Source organism: Mus pahari, chromosome 14 (assembly GCF_900095145.1).
Source record: "Mus pahari chromosome 14, PAHARI_EIJ_v1.1, whole genome shotgun sequence".
In the NCBI taxonomy this organism is placed as follows: domain Eukaryota; kingdom Metazoa; phylum Chordata; class Mammalia; order Rodentia; family Muridae; genus Mus; species Mus pahari.
Genome location: NC_034603.1, coordinates 62,725,499 through 62,746,046, shown reverse-complemented (window position 1 = coordinate 62,746,046; position 20,548 = coordinate 62,725,499). Strand labels below are relative to the sequence as shown.

At 43.8% G+C, this 20,548-nt stretch overlaps 1 protein-coding gene across 3 annotated transcripts in view; it reads left to right on the top strand.

The window, feature by feature from the left end:
• Positions 1–7,053: 7,053 nt before the first annotated feature.
• The window catches only part of Kat7 (lysine acetyltransferase 7), a 35,672-nt gene continuing 22,177 nt past the window's right edge, over positions 7,054–20,548 (top strand). For all 3 annotated transcript variants that reach the window (XM_029546080.1, XM_021212713.2, XM_029546081.1), the window contains exons 1-4: positions 7,054–7,217; positions 11,248–11,395; positions 14,162–14,338; positions 17,246–17,485. In XM_029546080.1, the coding sequence (XP_029401940.1) occupies positions 7,203–7,217; positions 11,248–11,395; positions 14,162–14,338; positions 17,246–17,485 (580 nt within the window). In that variant the 5' untranslated portion in view covers positions 7,054–7,202. The remainder of the gene's footprint in view (positions 7,218–11,247; positions 11,396–14,161; positions 14,339–17,245; positions 17,486–20,548) is intronic.

Sequence of the window (20,548 nt, the reverse complement as noted above, 5' to 3'; positions counted from 1 at the left end):
GGCGGATTTCTGAGTTCAAGGCCAGCCTGGTCTACAAAGTGAGTTCCAGGACAGCCAGGGTTATACAGAGAAACCCTGTCTCGAAAACCCCCCAAATAAATAAATAAATAAATAAACAAATAAATAAATAAAACAAATAAAAAACAAAAGGAGGGAGCCATAGGAGTACGCAGTCGCTGCCATGCTCTGACATAAAGGACCCTTAATGCTAGGGAAAGTAAACACACTATGCAGCAGAACCATAGAGCAATGGAACATGGAAGCCACAGCTTCAACTATGAAGACCACAGAGACACACAGAAGATGATCAGTGCTCTCATTTGCTTCTTTGTTGCTGTGGCAAACCAGTACCAAACGCAGTTTGGAGAAGGAAAGGTTTATCTGGAAAGGTCACAGTTCATCATCGAGGGAAGCCAAGGCAGGGACTGAAGCGGGGGCCACAGCAGAGTGTGGCTTACCAGTTTGCTCCTCCAGCCACCTTGCCCACACAGCCTATGACTACCTGCCCATGGGTGACACTGCTCACTGTGGGTTTGGTCCTGCTACATCAACCATGCTCTTAAGAGAGCCGGAGAGATGGCTCAGTAAGAGCTCTCACTGGCTGCTCTCCCAGAGGACCTGTGTCCAATCCCTTGCATCCACATGGTGGCTCACAGCCATCTGTAATCCCAGTTCCAGAGGATCCGACCTTGGAGAGGACCAGGCATGAACATGGTGTACATACATGCACATAAGCAAAGTATTCCTACACATAAAACCTTTTTTAAATATTTATTTATTTATTATATGTAAGTGCACTGTAGCTGTCCTCAGACACTCCAGAAGAGGGCATCAGATCTCATTACAGATGGTTGTGAGCCACCATGTGGTTGCTGGGATTTGAACTCAGGACCTTTGGAAGAGCAGTTGCCACTCTTAACCACTGAGCCATCTCACCAGCCCCAAAACCTTTTTTTTTAATTTATAAAAAAGAAATCATAGTGTCCTTTAAAGTGTGTGTGTGTGTATATAGCTTTACAACAGCAGTAAATTTTAGGAAACATCTCTTTCCTCACCATCTTATCTTGGGTTATACTGAGTAAATAATTTCTGAAAGGCAGAGGGGGCTGCAGGCAGGTCAAGGTGACACTCCACAGGCCCCTCCAGCAGACACTTGTCCCAAGTTGATGGTTTAAAAGCTGTGTTCACTCAGCTTCCAGGCCAATGCCTGCTGTATCCCAGATGCTTAGGAAATATCTGGTGACTCAGTGGAAACGCCCACCACCTGAAAGTCTCCATCCGTGTTCACTATGTGCACTCCGCCTTGAAGTATGAAGGGGAATTTAGTTTTCCTGGAATCCAAACATAGTAATAATAATAAGATGATAATAACGAAGGGCCATCCCTAATGGCAGTTCCCCGGTCTTCTTGATAAGTGAATTAGGGCATGGAGGATCCAAGGAGAGACAGTCTGCTAGAGAAAACCCAATTACGCTGAGGAACATATGTTGCCCTGAGGCCTCTGCTGCCGTAACAACATCATGTAACTATAACGACAGCCCTGGAGGGCCCTGAGCCCGTCAAATATGGAAAAGGATGTCTTCATCATAGGACAGCTTTGTGCTCACATAGACTTCCCTGGAGGGCTTGGATCAGGGAAGGGAGATAAATTAAGTGGAAGAAAAGAGGGGGATGAAGGACGAGAGAGAAGAATCGCTACCAGAGCAGCATAATGACTTTTTTTTTTTAAAGCCATTTTCAAAATGTGGTTATTTGACTGTTTAGCTTTGGGTGGTGGTTATTTATAACCCCAGCTGCAGAAGGTGGGAAGCTGTGTTGGTGCCTGCTGGGATCTAGCCAATAACTTCCCCCAGGGTGGGCTGAGGGTGGGGCCTAAGGAAGACACAGGAACCAACTTAACCATTGGCCAGATCATTAAGAGAAGCTCTAGGCCATACACAGCAGGGGAAAGAAAGAAAGGCCCACTGTAGACTCTTATTTTTTTATTTTTTGGTTTTTGTTGTTGTTGAGACAGTCTTTGTAGCTCTCTCTGACCTGGAACTCTGTGCAGACAAGGCTGGCCTCCAATTTACAGAGAGACCTGCTTGCTTCTGCTTCTCCAATGCTGGTATTAAAGGTGTGAGCTACAACACCTATCCCTTCCTACCCCTAGCCCAATTCCGGCAAAACTGGACCTATGTAGATCAGGTTGGCCTTGAATTTGCAGTGATCTGAGCTTCCTGTGCTTTGAGATTGCTAGCACTAAAGGTATGCTCTGTCATGCCATTGTTTTGCTTTTATTTTTTTTTTGAGACAGGGTTTTTCTTTCCTGGAACTCACTCTATAGACCAGACGGCCCTCAAACTCACAGTGATTCACCTGTCTCTGCCTTCCAAGAGCTGGGATTAAAGGTATGTGCTACTACCACCCAGCCTCTGACTCTATTTTTAGATGTAAAGAAAACGATCTTGCTGGACGTGGTGGCACACGCCTTCAATCCCAGCACTAGGGAGGCAGAGGCAGGCAGATTTCTGAGTTCGAGGCTAGCCTGGTCTACAAAGTGAGTTCCAGGACAGCCAGGGCTATACAGAGAAACCCTGTCTCGAAAAACCAAAAAAAAAAANAAAAAAAAAAAAAAAAGATCTTAATATGAATTTGTAGGATATCAGCAACTGCTGAAGTTCTCCCAAAGGAATAGAGGATACATCAATACTTTTAGCTGGAAGTTAGAGGATGAGATGGGTCTAGTTACCATAGCATTGTCTTAAAAAGGTCCAGGCCAGCTTCTCTCACTTTACAAGACAGTATCTGCACACAGAGGGACTGTCTTATCGCTAACCCTCCAGGATATGTACCTGGTCAGAGAAAAGAGGAGGTCTGGTCCTTTGGAAGTCTTTCCTAGCTGAGTCATCACCTGGCCCTGGGCTCAGGAACGTTTAATTTGGTACTACCCTATTTACTGAGTTCTTCAGATGCCACTCAGCAAGAATGAAAAAAGCTGCAGACTGTGAAAAGCCACACAGAGCTCGCAGCTTTCAGGAGCTCTAAGGCCTCTGAAGCAGGCAATGAACAATTACACTTGAATTTGAAATACAGTACCTATCATTTTACTGGCAAAGGAACCTTTCTTTTTGAAAATTTGGATTTCTTCTTTTTTCTTTTTTTCTTTTCTTTTCTTTCCTTTTTTTTTTTTTTTTTTTTGGGGGTTTTTTTTGGTTTTTCAAGACAAAATATATATATATTTTTTTTTTTTTTTTGAGACAGGGCTATATAGCCCTGGCTGTCCTGTAACTCACTCTGTAGACCAGGCTGGCCTTGAAGTCAGAAATCTGCCTGCCTCTGCCTCCCAGTCCGGCTGGCTTTCTTTGAATAAACTCACTTTATTATTGTAATGAACTCACAAATAAAACATCCTGCAGCTAGATTATGGTAGCTATTCAAACACTTGCTGAGTCCCAAGCTTTCTCCAGAGCTTAGTGAGCCCATACGGTTAGACTCGCTATTCCGAAGCAAGGAAACGTGGCTTAGAGTCTATCATTCACTATCAGCTACAGTTTCTTATTTGCTTATCCACTGAAAGAAAAAAGAAAAGAAAAACTATGGCAGAGTTAAAAAACTAGGAAAAATTAGCCTTATACCCTCTTTCAGACTCGGCCTGTACGCTGTCCTTCCTCTTTGCCTAATATGATCTAGTACCCTTTGTGTGTGTGTGTGTGTGTGTGTGTGTGTGTGTGTGTATTTTAAAGGAAACTGAGGAACTTTTTTTTTTTAATGTGCATTGTTGTTTTGCCTGAATGTCTGTCTGTGTGTCAGATCCCCTAGAACTGGAATTACAGGCAGGTGTGAGCTGCCATGTGGTTGCTGGGAACTGAACCCTCATCTTCTGGAGGAGCAACCAGTGCTCTTAAGCAATGAGACATCCCTCCAGTCATGGAAAACCGAGGAACTTTTTATTTGGGGGGAACTCAGAAATGTAGTGAAGGAGACTAGACACAGATACAAGTAAAAAATCTTCTACAAAGGCCCCCGTGACTGTCCCCGCCATCCCAGTCCGATTTAGTTAGCCCTCATCTTGGGCTCAGATTGCAGCAGCATTTGAACAAATCTACTTTGGGCTCCCCTGCTTCTCTGATCCCTCCTCTAAAAGCTGCCAGAAGTATATCTCTAAAATGCAAGTCTGATCACGAGACTTCTCTGCTTAAAGCACTTCAGTACCAGCCTAGCCCCTCCAATCCAGTCTCCCAACCCAGGCACAGAAGGCTCTGCAGGAACTGGTTCCCAGCACCATTTTGGCAACCATTTCACTTCCCCCTGCCAAGTCAGTATCCCAGACAGGACGCTTGCTCCACACCTCAGCTTCTGAACGTGCTGTACTCCCTGCATGGAAAGCCCCTGGTTTCCCTGTCATCCTATTACAATTTTCATTCACCTCTCATCTTTTCCTATACTTTCCAGACGAAACGCTCCGCTGGCCTCTCTGTCCCAGTGGATCCTCCTGTCCTTCTATTTGTTTTTTTGTTTGTTTGTTTGTTTGTTTTTTAGTAGTCCATAGCATTTGAGAACGACTCAAACTCATAGCTCCACTGAGGGAAGATGCTGTTTTCTCCATCTTGGGATGACATGATGTCTGCGTAATTGCTGTGCTTCTAAAGCTGAAGTGAGCTAAATAGAGGTGACCACTGACACCACAGGAAAATAACAAACAGTAGGATGTTATAGTCGTGATTAGAGAGACTGCAAACCAACCAACCAACCAACCAGCCAACAAACAAACGCCACACATCAGGCACTTACTCTATCTCAGGAACCTGCTGAATCTTTCAAAACACTCGTTTCTTTTACTCCTTCCAACCACTTAGTAAGCTGGTCATTAGCACACACACTTCAAGATGAGAAAACTCAGGTCAATTTAAAAACTCATCCAAGAGCAACACAGAGAGAAAAAAAATGACAGAGCTGATTCAAATCTGCATCTGACATCAAAGCCTTGTACTCAATTCTAGTGAAGCTGATAATGATATGAGTAGGGACTGTGTTCCTATTGGCTGGGAAATCGAGGGGGGGCATATCTACCAACGTTTGAAAATATGCAGTAGTTTCTGAAAAATAATATGTCACCATGCTTTATTACCTTACAAACAGTAAATCAGGAAAGACTTTCTGAAGACAGAAAAGAAATTACCGAGTTGGAAGATGAATCTGGTCTAGGCTGACCTAGAACCATGTAGCTGAAAACCTTAAACTGAATCAAGCTTTTGATTCAAGGACTGGGAGTACAGATGTGTGTCACCACAAGCCATTATTCAGATATTATTCAGATATAAGGGGCTGTTACACTAGTTAGGGAGTTAGAACGTTCCAGAGTAACTCCAGGAACATAATCTTTTGTGTAAAAGAACAGTGATAGTATGGATTAAACACAGTAGAGCTAAAATAATACAAAGGAAAATATCTGAGCCGTTTTCAAGCAAGTTTTCATGTGCAAATCAACTCACAATGATTGTTAAAAGGTATTTATACTAAGTACTAAAAGCAAAATACCAAATGCTAACGTCAACAATGGCTTAAGCTATTCTCCACCCCCAGCCCCAAGGAATGTGGGCTAAGGGTCTGGAACTTTTTTTAACTCTGAAGAGTCCTCTGTTTAGCATATCAATCAGGTTTGTATTCTGTTCTTAAATCCTCTCTCCAGGTTAGCCAGCCTCAAATTGAAATTCTGATAAGGGCCTGTAGGGGTTTAGGGGATAAAAGCACTTGCAAGCCTGGTGACCTGAGTTTGATCCCAGAGACACCACAAAGAAGTTAGGGATCTACTCCCCACAGTTGTCCTCTGAGCACTCACCTGGTCACGCGCGCACGCGCAGCTCACAGACACAGACACAAATCTGGAACCAGAATTCTATCTTGGTAATAACTAAGGTTGCTTTGATCCCAGCAAGTCGCTCTTGGTTCACCTTGGTTCTTTCAAGTCCTCTGAGGCTAAAACTTGAAGGCCTACAAACCACTTTCCAGATTTTTCTTTTTCGAGACAGGATCTAGCCTGGAACTGGCCGTGTAGACCAGGCTGGCCGTAAGCTCATGATTTGGATCTGCCTGCTTCAAAAAGCATGAACCCCCTCCCCGCCCCCCGCCTGGTTCCAGACTTTTCGTATAGCTCTTCTTCCAGTCTTAATTTCTTCTTCTTCTTATGACCTTTTATTATTACTTAAATACCCACTCCCTTTCCAGTGTCTTGCAAAATACTATTTCTCTCTCCACTCAGTTCCTGGCTCCTGCATTTGTGCTACAGAGGTCACATGGGCTGAATGGGGCTCAACACTTCTCCGACTTTTGGTACAGCACCCTCACATTCAAATCACGTCCTCCGCCCCTCCCTGGGCCACCCAAAGATCTCAAACCAAAGCGGAGCACTGATAAGCCGGGGGTGTTTCACAACAGAGATAAACTGGGAATTCTTTGGCGCTACGGCATTCCGAGAATGGCTCTGCATCATCTCATAACTTACTTGTTCTCTTAACGCAAGGACAATGCGTTAAGAGAACAGTCTACCCCCACTTCAACGACCCTGTCAATCCTTTATTCAAGTCCCATTCACACCACTCCGGAACACAGAGTAGCTCTTACAACAGTTCCTTGGGCAAAATTTATCTTGCCAGTTCTGAGTTTACAGGAAAAACGGAAACGTCCTTCGGCCGACTAGGAAACGAAAGAGTTAAAGATCGACAACCTGATGGATTCTGGGGTTTTCCTCCCTCCACGCTGCGAATTAAAACGATCAGGCAGGGAGAGTCTGCCCAACGTAAAGATGAAAACGGTTACCTTCGACTGCCAGACTTCTGCCCCAAACAATCATGGCAACCTAATCCCACACCGGATGCCGCCTACCTAACTAAAAAGGTTTAGCCCAGGTTTCACCGCCGGTGCGGTTTCCTGCCCAATTCCAAAATGGCGCCGTCCGGCCTCACTAAGAGTTTCGAACTTCCCAGGATCCTCACTGGCCTAAAGGTCAGGTGACGCAAGCCTCAGCCGGAAGTGAAGGAATAGGCGCTTCCAGCCCGCGGCGCTTGCGCAGAAGCCTCTAGACGCTGAGAGGCAGGAGGCACTGGGGATCGTCCGCAGGGTTTGGGACAGCTACAGAGGCCGCCACGGAGCCCGCCGGAGCCCCCGTTCCTGCTGGTGCTGCCGCCGCCCGAATCGGAACCGTCGGGCTGCAGCCGCCGGCAATGCCGCGAAGGAAGGTGAGAAATGGCAGAGAAGGGATGGCGGGTTTTCTAAGGGGAGTCGATTGAGCAACGTGACGCGGCTGGCCACGCCTCGCCGTGCTTGGGTTCCAACTTTCTGCTCCCCCGAACCTAGCCTGGCTACCCTGCCTCCTCTCGGTACCGGACAGAAAAATGTGGGCCCGACCCTGGCCTCGGCCTATGCCTGTAACTATTCCCGCCCTCTGCTTGCCCGGATCGGAGGCGTTCTTGTTAATTGGTCGCGGAAATGTCTAGAGGCGTATTGATTGGATGGTGACGCCGCCTGTTTGGGCCCAACGGTCACCTCCCCGCGTGCGTGGGCGGTGTCTCGGTCTGGCCCCGGTGCGCTCCGACTGGCTGTGGCGAATGCTCTCCCTTCTCTTTATTGGCCCAGCTTTGCAATCTGTTCTTGTGGCGGGTGCGGCTTAGCGAGGCCTGGATTGGGGCGACCGACGCCCCGCCCTTCCGGATAGAGATGGCGATAGGTGTAAAGGCGAGTTGGGAAGACCACTTTCCTTTCCTGGTGGGGGGATTACAACAAAGCCGAGGAGGATGGGTGGTTAGAAAAACCAGCGCCCATCCCCAAGGGATAGCTCGCGGGCCTGTGGCGTCTCAGTCAACGTCTTCCACCTATTCGTTCAGTTTGACATTTCCTGGTCAGTAAATGTTTGTTGAACTGTATGACATTTGCCCCATATGTTCAGTTGTTAAACATGCAAAGGAGCAGTGTTACGTGCTAGTTGCTAGGAATTCGAAAAGTATGCGTGGTCACTGGTTTAAAGGGTTATCGCCGTTGTGTCAGTACAGTCTCTGAAATTGTATACACTGTAAGAACGCAGTTAGCGTGGGGAATGAATAAGTAAAGAGCTGATTTTTCAGGGTTAAGCCAGGCAGAATTGATAGGTCATGGACGGGTGTCTGGGTCTTTGGCTGAGATGACCCCTAAAGTTTGCCTTTTATTTTATTGACATTTTTTAAAGATTTATTTATGTATTTTATGTATATGAGTACACTGTAGCTGTACAGATGGTTGTGAGCCTTCATGTGGTTGTTGGGGATTGAATTTTTAGGACCTCTGCTCATTCCGGCAACTCTGCTTGCTCAGTCTCTACTTGCTCCGACCCAAAGATTTATTTATTATTATACACGAGTACATTGTAGCTGACTTTAGACACACCAGAAGAGGGTGTTTGTGAGGCACCATGTGGTTGCTGGGATTTGAACTCAGGACCTTGGGAAGAGCAGTCGGTACTCTTACCCGCTGAGCCATCTCGCCAGCCTGACAGGTAGTATTTATACTCAGGAATACCAAATGCAGAGCCAGACGTACTGGTTTGTTGGAATGGTCTAGTCTTCTTTTAGCAGGTCCCAAATGTAAAAATGGAAAATGTAAATTCTTCCTGGACGTTATGGTACAAGCCTTTAATTCCAGCACTTAGGAGGTGGATCTCTGTAGTTTGAGGTGCACATGGTTGATATGCTGGGGGGGGGGGTCCTGTCTCAAGAAGAAGAAAATGTAAACTCTTGCTGGGTATGATGGTACACACTTGTAGTTCTGGCACCCTGGAGGCTGAGATAGGAGGCTCATCTTGAGCTTAAGGCAAACCTAGGTTATATAATAAATTCCAGGCCAGCCTGAGCTAAGTAGCAAGAACCTATCTCAAACCAACGAAACCCAAATGTAAATATGCTAGTGACTTCTTTGATGCCACTCTGTCCTAATCTATCCTTAGGGTGTTTAGGTTTTTTTAATATGCCTCATGTAGTGTGACACTAAATTTCTGTTTGCTAGAGAAATATTAATGTTTTTAGTGTGGGTTGTTAGTCACAGGATATATGTGTTCTCTGTAAGAATCTAGTAACTCCGAACATACTTGGCCCGAGGGAGCTTAGTCTTTGAATAAAGCGTTGGGACCTGGGACTAAGCTATAGCTCAGTGGGTTGTGGTTAGTGCCCTGAGGCCCTGAGTTCACCTTAGTCTGTCCCCTCCCTTTTCCTGCCAAAGATATTAGGATTGAGTTTGAGGAGTTGTAGTGATTTCAGCAAATACTCTTTTTCCAGCTTAGAAAAGAGCAAGTGTAAATTGGTAAAAGTAATCTTCTTGGCTCATTACCCTTCAGGAGGCTGAGAGTTCTGGCTAGGGTGTGGCATGCGTTTCTGAGAACCTGACAAGGGACTGCAGAGATTGTTCAGCTGGTCAGAGTACTCGTTGCTCTTGCAGAGAACTGGGTTCCAAGCACCACGTTCCAAGCCTCACAGCCGCTTACGGCTCCAATTCCAGGTGACTGGACCTCCGAGGGCGTGTATGCGATATGCAGGCAAAACTTTCACACACACAGTAAAAGAAATCTAATTTTTGGGGGCTGGAGAGATGGCTCAGTGGTTAAGAACACTGACTGCTCTTCCGAAGATCCTGAGTTCAAATCCCAGCAACCACATGGTGGCTCACAACCTTCCGTAATGAAATCCGACGCCTTCTTCTGGGGCTGTCTGAAGACAGCTACAGTGTACTTACTTACATATAATAAATAAATTAATTAAAAAAAAAGAAATGAATATTTAAAAAGCTTGGTTTGAATCCCTATTTAGTTTTTAGTATAAATTCCTTTCCAGCAGCACTTATAATATCCATGTGGAGGGGCTGGTGAGATGGCTCAGCGGTTAAGAGCACCGACTGCTCTTCCAAAGGTCCCGAGTTCAAATCCCAGCAACCACATGGTGGCTCACAACCATCCGTAACAAAAATCTGATGCCCTCTTCTGGAGTGTCTGAAGACAGCTACAGTGTACACACATATAATAAATAAATAAATAAATAAATCTTTAAAAAAAAAAAAAAAAAAATATCCATGTGGAGAAACTTCGAGGACTGATAGTTAAGAAAATAATTTGTATTTTTTTCTGGTTAATTTCTTTTGGGATTAGAGCTATAGACTATAACATGTTTTATTTTAATTACATGTATAGTATACGTGTGTATGTATGTATGTATGTAGACTACCACATGTATAGCTAGGTACTGCTAGAGGCCAGAAGAATGAATGTATTAAGAGCTCCTAGAACTGGAGCTCCAGGTAGTTGTAAGCTGCCATGAGTGTTGGGAATCGAACCAGCAAACACTCTTAACCACCAAACCATCTCACCAGCCTCAAGAACATAGTTTGAAATGATTTTTTTCCCAGTCAGGGTTTCTCTTTGCAGCCCTGGCTGTCCTGGAACTCTGTTATGTACACCAGGATGGCCTGGACTCACAGAGATCTTACTCTGCTAGGATTAATGGCATACACCACCATGCCCAGCTAATACAATTTTTGTTGATGGAGAATTTGAGTAAAATTTACCCCAAAGTTAAATGGGACCTAGAGTTTTATATACCATCTTGGACTTTTTCTTTTTCTTTTTTTTTTTTTTTTGAGATTTAGTTGTACTATTTTTAATTATCTGGATGTGTGTACGGATGTATGAGTACAGGTGCCTGAGGAAGCTGGAGGTATTGGCTCCCTCTGGAGCTGGAGTTACAGACTTCAGTTGTGAACTACCAAGTGGGCAAGTGCTGGCAATTGAACTCAGGTCCTTTGCCAGAGCAGCCTGTGCTGTTAGCCACTGGACCATGCTTTTTCTTTTCTTTCCTCATCTCTTTTTTTCTTTCTTTTCTTTTTTCTTTTTAACTAGCCAGACCATTTTGATTTGGGTATTTTGTTGTTGGGTTGGGTGCTTTTATTTTCAATTTATGAGAGTTCTCGTGATTCAGTCCAAATTGTTTCAGAATTAGTGATAATACTGTAAGAATGACTTCTCTTTCTCGGTCTGTTGAGTACGGGTGGTTTGGTTGTAGGTTATTCCACTAGCATGTCTGAAAGGAAGGGCAGTGCCTCTGCACAGCAGGGAGGGGAAAGGCTGGCTGGTGGTGGTGTCCTTATGTTGGAACTTGGTACTTCAGCATCGTGGTTCACTTGTTTTACTTCCACTGCTAATAGAAAACCACAGTAAATGCTTTTGTGCTAATGTCTGGATCTATGGTATTACAGAGAAATGCAGGCAGTAGTTCAGATGGAACGGAAGATTCCGATTTTTCTACAGATCTCGAGCATACAGACAGCTCAGAGAGTGATGGCGCCTCGCGCCGGTCTGCCCGAGTCACCCGCTCTTCAGCCAGGCTAAGCCAGAGTTCTCAAGGTAAACATTTCATTCTTTCTTCTCCTGGCTGTTCCTCACGGTGGACAGTGGTATCATTTTGTTGTGCTGATTCATAGGGAGACTGGTCCTTGAGCTTGATGGAGAGCGGTAGTTGTCAGCCTGCCTAACCCTGCGACCCTTTAATGCAGTTCTCCATGTTATGGTGACCCCCCCCCCCATTAAATTATATTTTTTTAAAGATTTATTTATTGTGTGTGTGCTTGCAGGCCAGAAGAGGGCACCAGATCTCATTATTGATGGTTATAAGCCATGATGTGGATGCTGGGAATTGAACTCATGACTTTGTTACTTCAAAACCATAGCTTTACTAAAATTATGCATCATAATGTAAATATCTGATATGCAGGATATCTGATATTCGACCCCTGTGAAAGAAAGGGTCATTTGATACCCTACCTACAAAGGGGTAGGGGCTGAGACCCACAGGTTGAAAACCATTGGTATAGATGGTAGAATGGTCAAAGTATAAGGCAGCTGCTGAAGTACTTGGTCTTCAAAGTGGTTTCTGTCAGATACCATGTTCTTTTATAGACAGTGGCTTGCATAAATGTGAGATGCAGGTGTCTTGAAGACTGTATGGTGTTCTAGGTCATCATAAAACGATAAAATGGGAATGTTATCACTATAAAATGGCTTAAGAGTTAAAGTGCTTATTGAGTGTGTCAGTGAGGCTTATTGCTTCTAAAGGTACTTTTAATTCTAGAATATAAGGTCACATTTGATAGAATAATTGTTTGAATACTCATAATGTTGCTTTGGTAGTGAATAAACAAAAGGCTTGTGGTTGGAAGTACTTGGAAGACTAATGTATTTAGTCACTTGGGCTTATGTAGAGGTAGGCTTTTGCCCCTCCTAGTGCTATTCAGCTTGGAAGAAAGGTTTTTCAACTAATATACAAAGGTGGTTATCAGTCTGCAACAATAGAGTAAATGGGAAATTATAATATGGGGCCGGGTGTGGTGGTGCACACCTTTAGTCCCAGCACTTTAGAAGCAGAGGCCTGCAGATCTCTGAATTCAAGGCCAGCCCAGTCTATATAAAGTGTTCTAGCCAGAGATACATACTAAGACTCTGGCTCTCAACAAAAAATAACCAAAAAAGTAACTGTGTGTGTGTGTTTATAGATAGATATAGATATGTATATATAAATATGTATATTTATGTATATAAATATATGTACATACATGTCTGTACACACACAAATAAAAGTGATTTGTTGACAAATCCTTTGGAAGCCCAGCTGTGGAGCATCCACATCTGTGAGAAGGTCTCCCAGAACAGTCTGGAGGAGTCAAGTAGGGCTTTGCATATTGAAGATGAACAAAATATTTTTGGCAGAAGGAATCATATATACAATGAGTCATAATGGTTCTTAGACACTGCAATTAGCTGTGCCCTAAAGGTGATGGATATTCAAAACAGAGCTTGGAGGTCTCTTTTTTGTTGTTGTTGTTGTTGTTGTTGTTGTTGTTGTTGTTGTTTTTGTTTTTGTTTTTCGAGACAGGGTTTCTCTGTGTAGCCCTGGCTGTCCTGGAACTCACTCTGTAGACCAGGCTGGCCTCGAACTCAGAAATCCGCCTGCCTCTGCCTCCCAAGTGCTGGGATTAAAGGCGTGAGCCACCACGCCCGGCGGAGGTCTTTGTAGTTACTTTATTTCATGGCCACAGAGCTACACGAGTTTTTGGGAGCATCAGTCACAGGGTAAGGCTGTCCTAGTGTGAAATATAGACAGACTTGTAAAAAGATACCCTGGAACTATATAGTCTTAGGGCTTTGGCTCTGTACCAACTTAACCTCTCCTGAGAGTTTGACAATTTCAACTTGGACATTGTCATAGGTTGTTGTCATTTAAAATACTCTTCAGTTTTAGCTTTTATTTCCTTTAAGAGCCATCAGGCTAGAGATGTAAAAGGTCTATGAAGGCTTTAGAAGAGGTTTCTCTATGGGAAGAACTTAAGGAGCTGGAGAGATGGCTCAGCAGTTAAGAGCACTTAGTTGTTTTTGCAGAGAACCTGGGTTTGACTCCCAGCACCCACATGGTGGCTCGCACCATCGTCGGTAACTCCGTACGTGTACAAGGGTTTTCAAAGAATAAGCATCCTCCTCCCAAATGCATTATTTGTTAGTTTTAGGACATCTGTATTATGATAGACTATAGCAAGGGAAGAAACAGGCATGTCGCTAATATTGGTAAAGAACTCTTTTCCTGCTGGGGGTTAGGCATACACGCCTTTAGTCCTAGCAACTCAGGAGACAGAGGTGGGTGGATCACTGTGAGTTTGAGGCCAGCCTGGTCTGTAAGGCAAGTTCCAGGGCTACATTCAGATTCTGTTTTGGAAAAAAAAAAACAAAAACAAAAAACAAAACATTACAGTAAATGTGAGGAATATACCACTACTGTCTATCATTTATTTATTTATTTTCCATGCTAAAGTAAGTATTTTTCTTTCTCATGGGCAAAGAAGCAAGCTTAGAGACATTAACTTGCATAAGATGCCACAGATTGTTGCTACGGTGAAGTGGAATCAAGTGGAGCTCAGTCTTTAGACTCCAGATCCTGTACCACCGTTAGACTATTGATATTCCACCATGCCCCTAGGCATGCATTATTTAGTGAGATGCATACAATCTGAGGATATTTTGTGAAATAGAAGAGAAGAAATTGTATTCTGATTATTGTGTGAATGGATATAAAATGGGTTTTCTTCTTTTCTTTATTTTATGATCTTTTAAAACTGGGGTTAGATTCCAGCCCTGTTCGAAATTTGCCATCTTTCGGCACTGAGGAGCCTGCCTATTCTACCAGAAGAGTGACGCGGAGTCAGCAGCAGCCCACACCAGTGACTCCAAAAAAGTACCCTCTTCGGCAGACTCGCTCATCTGGCTCTGAAACGGAACAGGCGGTTGATTTTTCAGATAGAGGTAAGTGGGTCTGTGTGACTGGTGCTGTGCAGAGGGTTTGGTCGGTTCTCTTTTAAGGAAGATGTTGGCACTGCAGAGAGATGGTCAGAGTTTAGGTAAGCAGACACTGTTGACTTGGTTCCTTTTTGTTTGTTTGCTTGGTTTGGTTGTAGTTTTTGAATCAGGGTTTGAAAATTTGGAATCCTCTTGCCGTGACCTAGAGTTCTGGGACTACAGATGTGTGCCACTATGCTCAATTTATCGAATTTCTTACTGTCTTGCACAGTCTATTTTGGTTGCTAGAGTATTAGGTGTATTAGGTGTATAATAGGGAGGAGGAGGCAGAGCCTTCTGAACCTCCACATAAAACCTAGATTTTATTAGAACCATGCACGACTGCAGTCCATTGACCTCCAGACTGCTGACCAGGAGTGACCATCAGTGATAGACAGTATTAGGTTATTGAGGTTATGATCTCATACTTTTAAGAGCCTTAGAGCAAGAGACAGTAAAGCAGATCTTACAAGCTACTGAGATTCTCCAACCAGGCAATATGATTAATTGGTTGGTTTGCAGAGTTTGTAAACCAACTCTGTAGACCAGGCTGGCCTCGAACTCAGAAATCCACCTGCCTCTGCTTCCCAAGTACTGGGATTAAAGGCGTGCGTCACCACGCCTGGCCTGAGTTTCATTATTTTTAACTTTCTTGATAGTGCTTGGAAGCACAGCAATTTTCATAGAAAAACCTGTCCTAATTTTTATGTATTTATTTTTTGGGGGGGTATTGTTTGGACTGTACGTAAGTCTGTGAACTACATTTGTGCCTGGTACCCATGGAGGCATGGAGAGGGCATGGGGCATGAGATACCCTGGAACAGGGGTCACAGTTGTGAGCTGCTGTGTGGGTGCTGGTAAGCAAATCCGGGTCCTCTGGAAGAATAGCCTGAGCTCTTAACCCGTGAATCCTCTCTCAGCTGGTTGGTTGATTGGGGCTTTTGAGATAGTGTCTCTTTGTTCCAAGGTGTCCTGAAGCTCCTTATCCAGATCAGGCTGGCTTTGAACTCAGGGGTCAATAGTTAACTTTTGAGACAGGACAGACTGGGTGGCCATTTACTTGGTAATTATTAACTGGAGCTGAATAGTAGTTGTCACCTCTGGATAGACAATGCCGTTCTTTGAGCTTGGCCAAGCCCTATAGGTATCTGGTTTGTAGACCTTGGGTTAAGAGTGTGTAGTTTCTGTAGACCTCTCGGACTCCAACGGTCAGACCCTAAGTGTGCTACAGAGATGGCTCAGTGTTTAAGAGCGGGTACTACTCTTTTTCTGCAGGGGTAAGGGAGCAGGGTCTCACTATCTGCCTGACTGTCCCAGAACTCACTGTGTAGATCAGGCTGGCCTCAAACAGAGATCTGAATACCTCTGCCTCCTGAGTGCTGGGATTAAAGGCGTGCACCATCACATATAGCACATGTGTTGCTTGCTCTTCTAGAGAACCTGAGTTAGGTTCCTAGCACACATGTCTGGTGGCTCCCAGCTACCTGTAACTCCAGTTCTAGGAGATCTGACATTCTCCTCTGACCTTTGCCAGCCCCCACATTATTTCCACATACACATGATTAAAAATAAAGTCTTTAAAAGGAAAAAAAGAGAGCACAATGCTAAATGTCTTTAATTCAAGCATTTGTAAGGCAGAGGCATTGGATCCCTGTGTGTTTAGGGCCGTCCTGCCCTACATAGAAAGTTCCAGGCCAGCCAGGGATACATAGTAAAGGCTGTCTGCCTGTCTGTCTGTCTCTTTCTCTTTTAATTAAAAAGAAAAGAAAAAAGTGAATTTCAAGATTATGAGACTCTAGTAACTTCAGGTGCCAGGCATGTTGATTATACACATACATGCAGGTAAAGCATTCATACACATTAAGTATTAAAAGTGTTTGGCCTACACATGTGTCTTCGTATCACTTGCATGCCGATACCATTGACTCCCCTAGAACTGGAATCCCTGGACTGGTTATAGACAATTATGGTGGGCACTAGGAGTTGACCGCAGGATCTCTGGAGAACAAGAGCAGCCTCTTAACTGCTGAGCCATTTCTTAGACTCTTAAAAGGAAAAAATTGTATATGTTTCTTTTTTCCTCTTCCTTTCTTAAGTGGGGTTGGTTTTGAGGCTTGGTCTCTAGGTAGCCTTGCTCTGCCGTCCAGGCTGGCCCAGAGAACGCTTGCCTCTGCCTCTTCAGGGCTGGGAGTAAGAGCGCACACCACCACACCCAGCTCAGTGATTTTTCTGTCCTGTGAGTCTCAAGGAAAGGAAAATGGGCTCATTATTTATTTACTTACTTTTCCAATAAAGAAGATAATACATTTTTGGTGATTTTTTTTTTTTTTGACATTAGTTTTAAATTTCACTATTAAACAATGCTTGTGATGGTGAGGACACAGTTTTGTCATATTTGGCTCCTTTTGGTTATTTTTCAGACTTTATACTTGAATTTGATTACTCAGGATTAAGAGCTTAGGAGAAATATGGAGAGGTAACATGTAGTACCTGAACTTTAGATTTACATTCAATCAGAAGTTAGTTATACCAAAGTGTTTTCAGTGTCTTGTAGCAGATAAGTAGCTAAAAATTACTGGTTAGGTCTTGAAAGACTATAGACGTAGCTTGCTTGTAGACCACTGGCATAGCATGCATGATCCCCTGATTTTGTTCCATAGCACTGCATAAAGCTAGGCATGGTGGTTTATACCTAACTCAGAACTAGAGCAGGAGAGGCAGAATGACCACATATTCAAGGTCATTCTTAGCGACATAGAAAATCGGGCTCATGACACTAGAGAGAGAACTGCAAATTCCATCAACTCTTCTTATCTAGCAAATCTTTAAATAAAGGGATCTTCTCACCAGTTCTACCAATTGCGTTTTCTTTAGAAACTAAAAATACAGCTGATCATGATGAGTCACCACCTCGAACTCCAACCGGAAATGCACCTTCTTCTGAGTCTGACATAGACATCTCCAGCCCCAACGTGTCTCATGATGAGAGCATTGCCAAGGATATGTCCCTGAAGGACTCAGGCAGTGATCTCTCTCACCGTCCCAAGCGTCGTCGATTTCACGAAAGCTACAATTTTAACATGAAGTGTCCTACGCCGGGCTGCAACTCTCTAGGTGAGTGTGCCCCAGCTTCATGACCGTTGTGGCCCAGGGATCCTGTTATGGGGTTGTGAACTCAGAGCAATTATGAACAAGAGCTGTTCTTGGCCTATTGTTTGTAAATAATAACAGATCTAGTTGAAGGAAATGTAACAGTGATGATCCACTCACTTTTTTAAACATGCTTTTCCCAGTGAAAAATTCCCTCCTTTCCTAAGCAAGAACAAAACTGGAAAACAAGTTCTCTCTGGAATGCCTCATCCTGTGGCAGGTGTTTGGTGCTTATGTACTGAGTATAAGATAATGCCTGGTAATGGCTGCGAAGCCACTGCTGTTCAGGAGACAAGGAAAACGGAGTTCTTAAGAGGCTGTACATCAGGAGAGTTTGCAGGAGACCAGGCCTTTTATGACCGGGAGCATCTGATTCCTACGGCTTTGTGTATTTAGTTGGTATAAGTAGGAGAAACCTCTTCTCTGATAAGTAGCTTGTCTTCTCAAGACTGGGATTAGTCGGGCGTGGTGGCGCACGCCTGTAATCCCAGTACTCAGGAGGCAGAGGCAGGCGGATATCTGAGTTCGAGGCCAGCCTGGTCTACAGAGTGAGTTCCAGGACAGCCAGGACTATACAGAGAAACCCTGTCTCGAAAAACCAAAAAAAAAAAAAGACTGGGATTAAAGGTGTGTACCACCAGGCGGGCTGAAGAAAGTGCTTCAGTCTCCAAAGTGCTAGCAGTGCAGGCCTGTTCCACCCAGCCTGACTGAAATACAATCCCAGGGAACTGACAGCCTGGATGTTACAGAATACCCCTCCTTAATTCTTGGGGTATTTCACTCTTTACAGCTTACTCTATGGATTATATTGTGGTTTTTTATGTTTGTATTTATTTTAGAGAATTTCATGATGAATGTTTTGATCATATTTTTCCATCCAACTCCTTCCAGACTCAGCTCCACCTCCTAATGACTGCTTAACCCAAAAGTTAACATTTTTTTCATCCTGAAAGAATGGTGAACTTTCTGGAAAATATTGCGTGGTGTATGTGTGTGCAGAAGCACAAGCCAAGTGCAGACCTGTGGCAGCTAGAGGAGGGTGCTGGGTGTCATTAGGGGGGTTTTGTGGGCTTGCAGGTTAGCTTGAATGGTTTTTCTTTTTACTTTCTTACTGTAGTCTCTTGAGCCCTTTGAATCATTGGTATTGTATAATCCTCTTAGAAGAGATGTATACCAAATAAGTACTATTCAGTTTTCTGTATTTTTAAGGTTTATATGTGTTTATTATATGTGTAAGGATGGGTGCCCTTGTTACATACAGCATGGGTGTGGAGGACATACTTTTGGAGGCAATTCTTTCCTTCACCTTTTATGTGGGTTGTAGGGATCAAGCTCATGTTGCCAGACTTGAGGTCCAGGACAGCCAGCGCTACTACATACATAGTGCGACCAGGGTGATCGATTGATAGATTGGATGGATAGATGGATCGGTGGATAGGTGGATACTGCTTAAGGGGCCAGGAAGCCAGCTCTGTGGGTAAAAGTGCTAGCCTATCAAGCAAACCTGATAGTGGAAGCCTCATAAGTGTGTCTGTAAAGTTCCTACTACCCTGAAATAGGCAGAAATAGAGTTATTGGTGGAAGCCAGCAGAGCCAGGAGTAATGCTACACAACACCCAAAACGAGAGCTCCTGTCTCAAGGTGGAAGGCAAAAGAAAAACAAAACAGAACAAAAAGAAGCACATGTTCCCTTCATCTGCAGATCTTATACATACACTATACATGTAGTCAAATATACATATGGGCACAAAATGACTTGTAGAAAGGAAAACAAGAAAGGGTAAATACTATGTGAAGAACTGAATGCAAGTTATGGACACTTAAGCCATGAAGGAAGTACAAAGCTAATTTTCTAGTTTTAATTGTGGGGCTTCTTTTCTTGTTTACCTGAAGATTTGTGTGTATATATATCTGATAGTGAAAGTGTGAAACTGAATGTGAAGTCCCACAGCTTCAGGTTAGTTATTCTAACTGTACAGAAATTCATTTGACATGTCTGGTTAGCCCCTGTATGGGTTTTGTTTTGTTTTGTTTGCATGCAGATTCTTTATAATAAATTTTAATAAATTATAAACAAACAAAAAAGGGTAGAAGGCAAGTATTGATTTCCAAATGTCCTCTTTAGCATACACATATTAGTAATGACAATAATAACAACAGTAATACTAAGAAATAATGACGATGATGATAGGACCTGTAGGCGGGCGGGCAGTGGTAGAACATGCCTTTAATTGCAGCACTTGGGAGACGGGCAGACAGAGCTGCCAGCAGGGTCCACAGAGGGAGTTCCAGGTCCGCCAAGTCTATGTAGTGAAAACCTCTCTCAGGAAGGAAGGAAGGGAGGTTATGGAGGGAGAGAAGGAAAAACTTAGAATGGACAGAGATGCAGCTCTGTGGTACAGTGCTTATCTACTATGGCTCAGGCCCCGGGTTCCATTTCCATTCGTCAATTTTTTTTTTTTTTTTTTTTTTTTAAAGGAAAGAAAGAGGAAGAAGGGAAAGAGGAAAGACTGTTGTTTAGTTAGAGCGAGCTTCCTGTGTCATCCCTAGTGTTTTCCTTAGGAAGGCCTTATGCTGATGGCCCTATCTTAGAGTTTGGCTGTAGAAGTACAGATCTTTAAATATTTATCCTTCAGGCTGGAGAGAAGGCTCTGTGATTAAGAGCACTGACTGCTCTACCAGGTGTTCCTGAGTTCAACTCCCAGCAACCACATGATGGCTCACAACCATCTATAAGGGGATTTGATGCCCTCTTCTGACATGAGGATGTATATGCAGCCGAGAATTCTTACACTAAATAAAATTTTAAAAAAAAAAAAATTGTGTTGAGCCAGGCAGAATTGGTGCACACCTTTAATCCCAGTGCTCACGTGGACTCTGAGTTTGAGGATAGCCTGGTCTATAGAGCAAGTTCCAGGATTCCAAAGTTACTTAGAGAAACCCTGTCTTCAAAAACAAAACAATGAGGCTGGAGGAATGGCTCAGCGGTTTAGAGCACTGACTGCTCTTCCAGAGGTCCTGAGTTCA